General features: G+C 49.4%; 1 protein-coding gene across 1 annotated transcript; it reads right to left on the bottom strand.

The window, feature by feature from the left end:
* Positions 1–1,239: 1,239 nt before the first annotated feature.
* Positions 1,240–1,757, bottom strand: LOC139830179 (uncharacterized). The gene is made up of 2 exons (XM_071818177.1): positions 1,590–1,757; positions 1,240–1,524 (listed from the first exon to the last, which is right to left on the bottom strand). Exons 1-2 carry the CDS (start codon positions 1,755–1,757, stop codon positions 1,240–1,242), a joined length of 453 nt encoding a protein of 150 aa, XP_071674278.1.
* Positions 1,758–13,206: the final 11,449 nt, after the last annotated feature.

Here is a 13,206-nt window from a genome sequence, read left to right on the forward strand (position 1 = left end):
CAGGCAGTACTGCAGGCACCGGCCTATACAAAAGCAGGACCGCCATCTCCGTCTTCAGCATCGAGTTTGTAGAGAGATCTGGTGACACTACAGCATTGAAGATCAACATTCACAATGAATACAAGAAAAAGACACATATCTACCTCTACCATACGCTACATGAAGAAACTACAACTCTAGCATAAACTAATAACCTCCAGATCTAAGAAAATAAGCCTGGACAAACAGGTCTAAGCTAGAGTTCTATGTTACTCACATCGATCTGACAGTCGGACGAGGCGTATGAAATCGACGTGCGGGTGAGGACGAGGCAGATGACTTGCCGCGGCGGGGCTAGACCAACTAGAGAAGATGGAGGTGCTTACCTGCTTGTCGGGGAGAAGCTGCCCTGGACGGAGAGCTCGAAAGGGGAGAAATAGTGGTGGGGGATTTTCCGATGAGGCGTGACGGTGTAAATAGGGGGCGAGCATTGGCTGGAGGTGAGCGATTTGTTCCCACGGGATTTTCCCGGGCGCGTGTGGGGTGCCGCCATCTCTCTCCCACACAAGCTCGCCGCAAATTTTTGCCCGCAAGGGTGAGAAGAGTTTAGCTTGATAGGAATGCCTGACCTAAACATGTCTCCTTATGCAGGCTCTCCCCTGCTTTACAAATCGTGCCAAGAAGGAAAACAAAAATGTGTGGCCGTCTAGGGCCTGTTTGGTAGCCTGGGCCCGATTTAGGTCTGACCAGCACAGTGGTGCGAGGTCACCTCCGCGTCCGAACGAGCCACGGGCCAGAATTGGCCTATTGTTTGATCAGTCGGGCTGCATGGTTTGGGCCAAAAAACTTTTTGTTCGTTTTCCTGCAGCCAACCGCAAATCTCGATGGAGATGAGAGTACACCTGTTTGGTACGATCCAGGCAAGCCTAAGGTCACTCTTCTCTACAACGGGTAGCCTTACCATACTATCACCTTTCATCACATAGAAATTTGCACACCAAGAAAGTAGTTCACGAATTCTGCCCTAACTACTACAAATGGTAGTTCATAACGACACTAACTAGCTACCACAAATGTCAGTATATCATCACAGGGTAGTACAACATACGTGGATCAAACTGGGGTTCGAGAAACAGGGGATCAAAGGGGGATTCTTCTTCTTCACTTCTTCTTCTCCTTCTCAAATGGTGGTGCGGCCTCTGGCTTCCGACATTGCGTCTACCCACTATTGCATGTTCTCCTTCCAGGCTTCGTTGTCGCCTACCTCCACGCCATGGCTGGTCTCAACTTCGTAAAAATGACAACCTCTTCGAAGAAGTCATCCTTGCCCCAACCTAGGATCCAGTTGTGAACAATGCAGCAAGCAAGGATGAGGTTCAATTGAGTGTCAAAAGTGTGGAACAGTTTCTGGTCAAGGGCCTTGAAGCTGTTTTTCAATAGAACAAAGAGCCTCTTAATGGCGACTCTAAGGCTTGAGTGTCTCAGATTCAACAATTCTTTCGCATTCTGAGGTCGGTTCCTTTGTGTAGGTGGTAGCTTGTTTTCCTGAAGGGAGGTAGAATACCAGGTCAGCATGCATATCCAGCATATCCAAGGAAGAACTTACTCACAGGGATTTGCAACCCATCAGGTCTTGACAAGCTGTCGGATAGGATTCTTGCATCATGAGCTGAACCCTCCCAGCCAACAAGCACGTATGTGAACCTCATATTAAAATCAATAGATGCTACCACGTTCTGATTGGTGTAGTGCTTCCTACCGTGGAATGCTGCAGACATTGATCTCAGTACCTTTGCAGTCACATGAGTACTATCAATAGCCCCGATGCAACCATGTCAAACAATTAGCACACATTCATGTTTCTGACAGTACCACACATCTGACAAGTAGAACGATCATGCTTTTTTACTCACCTTGAAATACGGGAACCACATGTAGCTATTCTTGATCTTGGGTGGTGTGTTCATTGATGATGGCTTGATCATTCACATTTGAGCTCCCCCAACTACGTACAACATCTGCTGGAAGTACCGATAGATAGTCTCCGTGGATCACCTGAATGCGCGATGGATGACTCTGAACATCTCGTTATGACCCACGATATGAAGAAACATTGCAACGTGTTCTTCGATAGAGGTGTGAATGTTATCAACAAGCAGTCATCTATCCCTAAACGTTTTCACAAGTGCATAGAAAGGAGTTCTTCTCATCCGAAGCATCTGGGAAGTATCTACATCATTGTAGTTGTAGATGTAGTTTAGGTTGGCCATCCTCTCCTGATCACGTTGTAACATAGGATCGTACATGACAGGAGGAAAAGCGGCATGCTTAAGTGCTCTCTTCTGCACCATTACGATCCATGCTTGTATGCAAATGATGAGTGCTATGGCATGATGCACAAGCTAGAGTTGGTCGGTCTACTGACACAAGATCTAAGCATTACGAATGGTCTTATCGAACCCAACTAGTTCTACCAACATGAATCTAACACTACACTAGAACAAAGGAGTTTCCCCTTACATCTGTCAAGGTAGATGATGGAGACGGCCGAAGCCGGACAAGATATGCGGAGGCTCCGCCGAAGTTGGAAATGACGACCCTGGTCCGGCGTCGGAGATCGAAGGGAGGAGCTCCTCGTACAGAGCACGACTAAGGTCAGATGTGCAAGGCCAGATCTGGGTCGCCGCAGCCGCCGCCAGTGCAAAAATTGGGAAAAGAGAAATTTTTGGAGGGGGCTAATGAAGAGTGTAACCGAATAGGGAGGTTACTAATATGTTGCAAGCGTATCTATAATTTTTGATGTTCCATGCTTCTTTTACACTAATTGCTATATGTTTTGTTTACATTTCGTGGCATTTTTATGTATTTTTTGGAACTAACCTATTAACAAGATGTCACAGTGCCAGTTCCTATTTTCTGCTATTTTGTATTTCAGAAAAGTTGTTCTGGAAATATTCTCGGAATTGGATGAAACAAAAGCCGAAGTTCCTATTTTTCTGTCACAAAGACGGAGTACAAAGGGGAGACGGAGAAGAGCCGGAAGGCAGCCACACCATACCTAGGCGCGGGCCCTCCCCTGGTCGTGCATAGGCCTGGTGTGGGCCCTCCGGGCGCCCACCGACATCGCCCTTTCGCCTATATATTGCTCCCGACGCAAAAACCCTAAATTAATTAGCCTCTATCCACGAAAAGTTCCGTAGATCCGCTGCCATCGAAGACAAGTTTCAGGGGACAGAAATATCTGTTTTGGCACCCTGCCGGGACGGGGAATTGCCCCGGAGCCATCTCCATCGACTCCACCGCCATCTTCATCGATGTTGTTGACTCCCATGATGAGGAGGGGTGACAATGTGCGCATCGTGTGTGGCTCCTCTTAGGCTAAAGATTACAGCAATAGTTATCATGAGTAATAATTTGTGTGGATGTCTCTATGAAATTGTGGTGTTTGTTAGTACTATCTTTGGATGCTCAAAGTGACAGAGTTGGGTGTCCCTAGGTTTGGAATGCAAACTTTGAAAGGACAAGATGTCGCCTAGAGGGGGGTGAATAGGCGTTTTAAAAAACTCTTACGGATTTGGCTTGTAAGAATGTGGAATTAAACTAACGTTTATTTTACAAGCACAAATCCTAAATATGCTAGGCTTGACTAAGTGCAACAACAAGAACTAGAGCTAAGCAAGATAGGCACAAGATATATGTAGCACAAGTGATAGCAAGATATATGTACTTCAAGAACGATGGCTATCACAAGGAAAGTAAGCTCGGGTATAGAAATAACCGAGGAACGCGGAGATGAGGATGTATTCCCGTGTTCCCTTCCTTTGCAAGAAGGTACGTCACGTTTGGAGGGGTGGAGGTCCCATGAAGGATTCTCCAATGCCACGAAGGCTCACCCTATTCTCCGAGCCAAACCCATGAAGGATAATGACCCTTTTCTTATGGTTAGCTTTTCCTCCACTCCGGAGATAGCAAGCTCCAAAACCACTTCACAAGCTCCACGAAGGAGAAGCTCGGGCCTCTTCACAATCTTCCTTGAAGAGATCACCGGAGCACCAACCGCCAAGCCAACTAGGAGGTCTCCCTCCAAGAGTAACAAGCTCACGGTCTCTTACTCGAACTAATCGTGGTGGAGAGCTCAACACTATGAAATGATGCAAAGCAAGAACACTAGAGGTGTTCAAATCCTTCACACTCTAATCCCACCAAAGCAACAAATGCTAGGATGAGATTAGAGAGGAAGAACAAAGGAGGAAATCAACAAGTGACTCCAAGATCTAGATCCAACCGGTTCCCCTCACTTAGAGGAGAAATGGATTGGTGGGGATTGTAGATCTAGATCTCCTCTCTTAGATCCCTCAAGAATGAGCAAGAATCATGGGGGTAATCAAGAGATAGGGCAAGTTCTTCAAAGTCAACAATGGAGGAGAGAGAGTGGAATAACTTGTCTAGCCCAAGGTGGAAGAAGGCCTATTTATAGCCCAAGCCGAAATCTAACCGTTGGGGAAATGACCAGCTCAGCAAATCTTCGAGGAGCCCGGTCAATCGGGCCTGGGGCCGGGCCGCCCGGCGCAGGGGCCGGTCCAACCGGGCCACAGGCCGGACCACCCAGTCCAAACCGGGCCTGGCATTGGGCCGTGACCATGGAGGATCTTTTTGCGCAGTACTTGGCTCCTGGTTGCCACCGGAGCAGGGCCGGTCCGCGCCGGGGCAGCCGGTCCACAGCCCGGTCCGACCGGGCGTGAGACCGGGCCAGTCCGGTTCGAACCGAGATGCAGGTCGGGCCAACACCATGCGAAAGGGAAAACTCCCCTGGATCCAGGGGCCGGCGGATCCGAGCGGTGGGCCGGACTGCTTCAGCCCCAAAACACTTTTTCTTTCTCTTTTAAATAGAAAATGCTCCCGAACTCCGATTGACTTGAAACCAATTTTGTTGGAAATATGGAGACTCCTCACAGGATATTTTTAGATGATTCTAGAGAGGGAGTCTCCCACCGTCAAGAAACGGTGAAGGCGTCCAAACTCGAAAACGCAATAGAACATGCATGCGGATTCCGTTTTCGATGAACTTAGGCTTGTTGTAAAGCTAGCAACAAGCTCAAGAACCTCTCACAGAGAAACACCAAGAAGTAATAGGGATATGCAAAGTATGCAAATGGTTGAGCTCCCTAACACGATGTGATCAAGTTACCCAACCGAAAGCCCGTCTTGATAGTGCGGTTATCTATCCTATAATCCGGTCTCTCAACAACCACCTTGAGACCGGTAAAAGGAAAAACTAGCAAGGCCATACCTTTGCCTTGCGCATCCCACTTGATCTTGATGATAACTCTTCAAACTCCACTCAAGCCGGAATGCCTCACTTGATCATTGTTGCTTCGTGAAGGCTCACAAATGCTCCCCCATACGCCATGATGGGAAAGCTCCATTGATGAACATCTTCACATGTCCATTATCACCAAATGGACGGAAAGCTTCAAGCATGTGATCCTCTTGAGATGCTCAACTTGAACTTGCCCAACTCAACCTTGATGATGATCACCACTTGACGTCATCCTCTCATGGGCACATGACTTCTCGTGGCACATTCTTCATGCTTCATGTGTTGACCAAACTTGAATCTATTCTTCACTCTTTGTATTGGTCAACCTTGTATCTTCTCACGCTCTATCATACTATCTTGAGGTGTATATAGAATTCTTCATTTGTTTGCATGCTCTAAATCTTAGTTAACCATAGCTCAACTTATGAGACTATCATGACACCGACTTAGAGCCATAACTTGAATTCTTCACTTGGAATCAAGCACTCAAGATCTTGATCATTCATTGCTTATCACATAAGCTAGAGCATGGCTAATATTGAGTTCCACATAAGAACTCCAACTTTATTTCTTCTTCTTGATCATATCACATATATATCTTCAAATCGATGACCTTGATGCCAATACACAAGGTATATCTTTATCTTCATCGCATCCATACTTGAATCCAACACATGGAATACAAGTAGTACCTATGGAATATTCCTTCATATAAACTCCATGAAAATATTAGTCCATAGGGGTTGTCACTAATTACCAAAACCACACATAGGGGCAATATACCCTTACAAACTTTAAGGTGTGCTTTTGCAGCCCTACGCAGTGAATTGGTGTTCGTTATCCAACCGAAGAGTGGTTCAGAGTATCATAGTGGAGAGAAGATATTTATTTATTCAATTATGATATCATTGTTTAGAGTGTCCACTAGTGAAAGTAAGATCCCTAGGCCTTGTTTCTAAGCATTGAAACACCGTTTACGACAAGTTCTGCTACATGTTTTCTTGCTGCCATTTTTATTTCAGATTGTAATTACCATTTATAATCATCCATATTACTTGTGTTTCACTATCTCTTCGCCGAACAAGTGCACCTATACACCTGACAAGTGTATTGGGTGTTTTGAGGACACAATAGACTTCTTGTATCTTAATTGCAGGGTTGCTTGAGAGGGATATCTTTGACCTCTACCTCCCTAAGTTCGATAAACCTTGGGTGATTCATTTAAGGGAAACTTGTTGCTGTTCTACAAACGTCTGCACTTGGAAGCCCAACAATGTCTACAAGAATAGAAGCGTGCGTAGACATCAGTTACCCCTACCTTTGCCGCGCAACGCTGCTCGGATTTCGCCTTCTCCCACCATGCTGCGGCCGAGCGCCCGCGCGAACGGCGTTGTCGATTTTCGTCGCGCCTGAGCTTGTCCCTGGAAAAACGGTCAAAGTGAGCGTTCCTCCCGGGCCTGTTCCGGAGGTTCTTTAAGACCCATGTCCAATAATGTGGAAGCGACCGAGCATTAAAACGGCTCAAAAACTACAAGATACATGCAAGCCAAAGGGTGCCCAGCTACCAAACGCTCCCCTAAACTGCCTTTTCTTTCACCAACGGAGCCGAAAAACCACTAGTAGTACAGCCAAACTCGTCGTAGGTACGGCATCATTATTGCTTGATGGAGCCGATACACGTGGCTGGGCTGGCAGCTTGGGGCGCGTTTGGTAGCCTGCATGCCCCTTGGCTCGCATCGGCCCAGCATATTTCGGCCCGTTTGGTTACCTGGCCGAGCCCGCGTTCTTGCACGAACCGCTTCTCAAAGCACCCTCGGGCCAGGCCCTGGAGGAACCCCCGGTTGGGCCATTTCAAGCGAGCCACCCCGTTTCCGCAGAACTGGAGAACGTCACGTCCTCGCAGAGCCACTGCGGGAGATTACGGGAGCTCGCGCGGGACGGTGAAATATCGGCGGGATGAATTCGGTCACCGCGCTTGAATTTTCGCCACCGTATATAGGGGCGGCTCTCTCACCGGCAAATCCAAATCCACCATTTCCCCCATTTCGAGCACATCCACCCTTCCCGATCTAGCGACATGGCCGACTCTTCCTCACCCGCGCGGTCGGCGAGGCTTGCTGCGGCGACGGCGGCTATGGCGGTGGCTACTGGCCTCGAATGGTCGTCTTCTTCCTCGGCGTCGATGACTTCGGTTGTGGTAAGCTTCTGCAAACCCTAGCCTTAGATCTAGATCTTTTGGGTACACAAGGGGGGTCCGAACGAATCCATTGTAGGACATTCCTTCGTCGCCGGTCGAGGTTGTGGAGGTTGTCCAGGTTGCATCTGATTCTATCACGGGGACCGTTGTTGCCATTGACTCTTCCACTGGGATGGTGGTGCTGCTTGCATCTTCGACAGGGTCCCCTGTTTCCCGACCTCGGTGTTGCGTGTGGCTCCTTTGACTGTAAGGCCACTCTTACTTTTCTCGGTGTTCATTGATGTGGTAGTAGTAGTTCATTGATGTGGTACTGGTAGTGGTGATAGTTTATTTATCTGCTAGTGCTTAAGGATGTGGATGTGGTAGTGGTAGTTCATTGATCTGCTAGTGTTTGTCATGTAGGCGATCATACCTTTGGGCTCCTCTAATCTGTCTGCGCGTACTGTGAATGCTCAGCCATGTCTGATTGCAAGCAAATCAGCCATGGTTTGGAACCTGAGCTATCAGAGTTTGTGCTGAACCAGTTGGTTCAGCTCGTCCGTAGCGGCCTCTGTTTCAACAAGGGATTCAAGGAGCAGCAGATGAAGAAGGTAGCCGCGGATGTTTTTGCATTCGCTGGCATACATGTTACCACTCTTCAGCTCTGCAACCACATCAGAAATTGGCGGACTAAGTTGAGCGTCATTATGAAGATGAAAACCGATCACATTCTGGACTGGAGCAAAGATGGTTGCTGCTTCTACGGCGGTGATGAAGATACGGGGGACGAGTACATTCAGGTACGAAGCCTCATTGATTTCCTTCGTAGATCTAAAAGTATGTGAATGTCGTCCGCACTAACAGTTGTTCCTTGTGGATTGCAGCGCTACCCGAAACATCGTCAGTAGGTCGACACCCCGATCACGAACTACGCTCAGATGAAGACGATCTTCACGCCCCGGTTTGTGTGCAAGGCGCAGCTGTTCCAGCCTAACTTGCTGGCCAGGGCTATCGACTTCATTGCAGATAGCGAAGTAGAGTATGCCGAGTACCGTAAGTTGCAGCCACCGGAGAGGAGGAGTTGGCTTAGGACTGGCTCCGCAACTAGTTTCCTGCTTGCTGCTTCTGCTTCCTTCGTCATGATCTTCCGATTTTTGGGAGGTGATCTTGTATCCCTCCATTAGCTAGGAGTTGCTACAACCTGATCCCCGGTCTGTAATGATGAATTGTTCGAGGTGGTATATACCAACCCCTCGTGTGATGAACTTGTGATGCATCACGAAGTAGTTGCTTCGCTCGTGATGCATCGCTCACTAAGTAGTTGTTGTGTACCACCATCTTTTGTGATGCATTGACTGATGTGTATTGTTATTCAGTACTGGGCAACCTCGCCGCTCTAAGTGAAGAGGTTACCACATCACGCAGCTATCTGCAATCAAACAGGCTATGGGATGCACGAGCAGGAGCAGGGAAGAAAGTACTGGAAACGGGCAACCAAACAATGAGGCATGGCTTCCCCTCCATCGCAGAAAAGGCCGTCCAGGCTACCAAACGACCAGTCTTTCATGGCTCATGACCCGTTCGCGGCGTGCATGGAGGCCCATCTCGCATTGGTGCAAAAAATCCATACAGGCTACCAAACCGGTCGATCTCGGCTCTGGGCCGTAGAGACGGTGCATTCCTGCCGGGCATGGCACATACTTACAGCTCATCGCTCCGGTAAATCCTATACACCGACCAAGTCGGCCGCTACATGCTACACAGACACCCCAGCTGTATGGGCGGCTTTGGTCGGCCCAGTTCGCCTATTTTTCTGTTTTCTCTTTCTTTTTTCTTTTTTCTTTCGTTTTTCTTTTTTATTCTCCGTTTCTTTTTTTTTATTTTTCTTTTTTGTTTGTTTCTTTTCTGTTTATTTTTATTTTTGTTCAAATTTGAAAATAGTTCAAATTTAGATTTTTTCAAAATTGAAAATTGTTCAAAATTTAAAAAATGTTCAAATTTTAAAAATGTTCAAATTTTCAAATTTGAAAACCGTTCAAATACAAAAAATATTCAAATTATAAAAGCGTTCAAATTTGAAAAATGTTCAAATACAAAAATTGTTCAAATTATAAAAGCGTTCAAACTTAAAATCCGTTCAAATATATAAAGCGTTCAAATTTGGAGAAATGTTCAAATTCGAAAAATGTTCATAACTAAGAATGTTAATTTTTGAAAAAAATAAATTTACAAAATTTAAAAAATGTTCAAATTTAAATTATGTCTATATCCGAAAATGTTCAAATTTCGAAAAAAAAAATTAAAACAAAATCTGAACATTTTAAAAATTTCGAAACAGAAAAAAAAAGAAAAAACGTACCTGCTCTTAATGGGCTGCGGCCCAACCAACCGACCTGGTCGGTGGGGTGTGCGGTGGCCCGTACACACCGACCAGGTCGGTGTACAGCACCTCCCCATCGCTCCGGCTTCGAGCTTGTGTGTATCTTGCCAGGGCATCCCTCAAAAAAAAAAATACTACAGCCCATACCGTGCATGCATGCATATGCATCGAATATGCCAAAAGCGCATCAGCTGCATGGATATTTGCCAACAATATTTTCTTGTTCGCCTCGAGAAAGAAACTTGTTTACGGGTTGTCATGCATGGGGTTGGTAATAAGATCTTGGGCAGACGAGCGCATGTCAACGACATGCAGGCGCGGGGAAGAGAGCTAAATCTCTGCTTTGATGCGTGGCTTTCCAAACTGCTCTTTATTCCTGTTGTCTTCGAGGCACACTATGACATGCTACCGACAAGGACATTCCACCACCGCGGTGAGTAGGAAACGGATTCAAATAATGCGGTTGAATGAGAAGAATAATCGATTTCAAGGTCATCTTCAACTGCCTGACCAAAACGAACACCAAATGCATTTGTTCTAAGGTTAGGTCCTGACCACGGATATTGGACGGTCTGTTTTGGTGATGAGGCGATGAGCGAGGCGGACGGCACGGCGTGTATCACGCCGGCAATTCGGCGCCGGCGGCGGCCAATCTGTCCAGCTCTCTCGCCGGCGGCTATCTCTTCTGGCTCGGGATCCAGGTTTCTTCCCATCGATGATGTATTCGAAGACGGCGAGATCTCGGTGGCGGAGGAAGTCGCGTGGAATGGCCTCGTCGACGAGCCGCGGGTGCTGCCTCTTGACAAGATCGTCGATCAGGGAGGCGGTGAGCGGCTAGCTGATTTTTGGTCTAAGATCGGGTTCCCGACGGCGGCATCCCGGCATTGGGAGAGGGCTCATGGGGCTCAACGCGCCAGGTCCTCGTCTCCGCCAAGGTCTGAGAAGGTTGCTTCGGGAGGAAGACCGGCATCGTCCTCTCCGCCGGTTTTTCGTCTGCCTAAGCCACCGGTGAAGCTAAGGGCGTGGAAGGGCCCCCTGCCGCCCAAGCGGATCACACCGCCGGCAGTTCTCGCGGACTTCATCGACGCAGCGCTTGGTAAGTCGGGGGCGTGCGCGGCTGTTCGAACCCCTACGTCGACGAGCTTTACTGCTCCGGCTATGGAGCCGGCCGCCGTCCCCCTGGCACCAACGGCGAGGACGTTGATCGCGGCGGCTCATCCGCGGTTCAAACCGCTCGACGCGGGATCCTTGGCGGACTTGGGTGGGCCGCAGCCTCGGTGGGCTTGGTTTGGGCGGGCCATCATGGCCGTGCAGCGAGCGCCGCGGCGTGGGGTTTTTGGCGATCACATACGATCACGGTCTATCGACCAATATCCGTATCGCCCTTCGCCCGACCCCGCCGCCACAGCTCGACCTCACGTCGCCGCCTCTGCCCAAGCCGTCGTCGTCTGCACCTCGACACCGCCATCTCCGTTCAAGCCATCGCCAGGATCTTCTTCGCTCCGCTCCTTCGCGCAGGTTGTCGCCGGGGCGTCTTCGCTCGTCGGGGTCGGCGGGATGGTGCGGCCCCCTGCGCCTGCCGGGGCCCCTGGGGCGGCGCCAGGTCATGTTGCAGCGGCGCCTGGGCTCGCTGCGGCTGCGCCAGGGTCTGTTCCCCCGGTGGCTGCGGCTGCTGCCGCCACTGGTCCCTACGTGGGGCCCCCCGGCTTCCAAGGTTGGCCGGCAGGGATGATGATGCCGCAGCCTGCGCCTGTCCCTCGGCCACCGGCGCCAGTTCCGAGGCCGACACCAGGTTTCCGTCCACCAGTTCGTATGCCGGTGCCTCCTTTCATCCCACAGCAACAGGTTCAACCATACTCGGGTCCTTTCCAATATTCGATGGCTGGTCAACAGAGTATGGTGCAGCCTTTTTTGCAGCAGCCTGTGCAGCAACAACCACCGCAGCAACCAGGACAGGTAAAGAAGAGAAGGAAGAAGAAGAGTGCCGCTGCAGTGGGACAGCCGGTGGCTACCGTGGGACAGCCCCTGCCGTCTATGGGGCAACCTGTGCCGCCTATGGGCCAGACCGTGCAGGTTCCCATGGGACAACCATCTATGGTGGTAAACACGGATAGTTCTTCGATTCCTATGCAGATGCCTACTGCTGTACCTGTCCCTGTTGCACCAGTGGTGAAGCAAAAGAAGGCGGGACGATGTTGGAAATGCGCCAATAATACTCATGCAACAAAGGACTGTAAGGATATACATTATTGTTTGGTTTGTGATTCTGGGGCACACCCTACCATTAGGTGTCCTGTCCTGAAGTTACCAAGGCCTACGAGTTTTTTTGTTGGTTGTGGTAATGATGCCACACTTGATCTTCAGTTACCTGACTCAGTTTATAAGCCTCAGCTGATTTCTCCTGGAGCTCCAACAGCTTTGGTGCAGGTGTCAGGGGAGGGGGTAGTCACTGCGGCGGATATTCAGAGTCTTATGGCCCGCATGTGTCCTGGGAATCCTGCATGGAAGTGGGAGGCGATGGCCCATGGGGTTAATGCGTTCCTTATTGCTATTCCTACAGCCGACGATTTGTCCAGGATTGATGGTATGCAGATGAGTGTACCCAAGACTAATGCTCAGGCTCTAGTTTCTTCATGGGTTCACCAGGGTGTTCAGCCAGTGTTTGTTATGGAGCCGGTTTGGGTGCATGTTGACGGTGTCCCTGATTCTGTCCGTCATTTCTTAGGGCTCTGGGCTGTGGGTTCTCTTATTGGTACTACGCTCGATGTTGATTTGTTTTCTCTTCGGAGCCTGGGGATTGTTCGGGTTCTTGTGGCTATGCGTGATCCTGCAGCTCTGTAGAAGGATAATGGTTGCTTGGAGGTTATTGCTCTGCTTCAGCTTAGTGGTTATAGGTTTCGTTTCCGTCGTGAGGCAGTGGGGTTTCAGCCAGACACTCGGTTCCAGCCTTATTTCTGGAAGGACGGAGGAGATGATGATGGAGCTCACGGTTCTGAGGAGGAGAGGTTTGATGACGCCGCACCTGATGCGGCGCCGGAGTCTGCTAATATGGATGTTGATGGACATATTCCGACACATACTTCTGGTACCTCGGCGGCGCCGGCTACGCAGGTGGCGTTGACTCCGTTCAACCACTCGCCCTCGACGAGCATAGGACGAGAGATCGTGGCTCGAGCTAGGGAGGAGTGTCCGCACTTGGTTGCTACACCGCCGACGTCTACTCGTGCTTCTTCACCGTCCAGAGTTCGGACTTTTATGCAGGGTCGTACTCGTCCGGCTTCTTCGACTTCTTCACGGGCCTCTTCACCGGGTTCGCAGCGGGGGGCACCAGTTCCGTCTTCTACCTCGCCA

Source organism: Lolium perenne, chromosome 4, assembly GCF_019359855.2.
Source record: "Lolium perenne isolate Kyuss_39 chromosome 4, Kyuss_2.0, whole genome shotgun sequence".
Classification (NCBI taxonomy): Eukaryota; Viridiplantae; Streptophyta; class Magnoliopsida; order Poales; family Poaceae; genus Lolium; species Lolium perenne.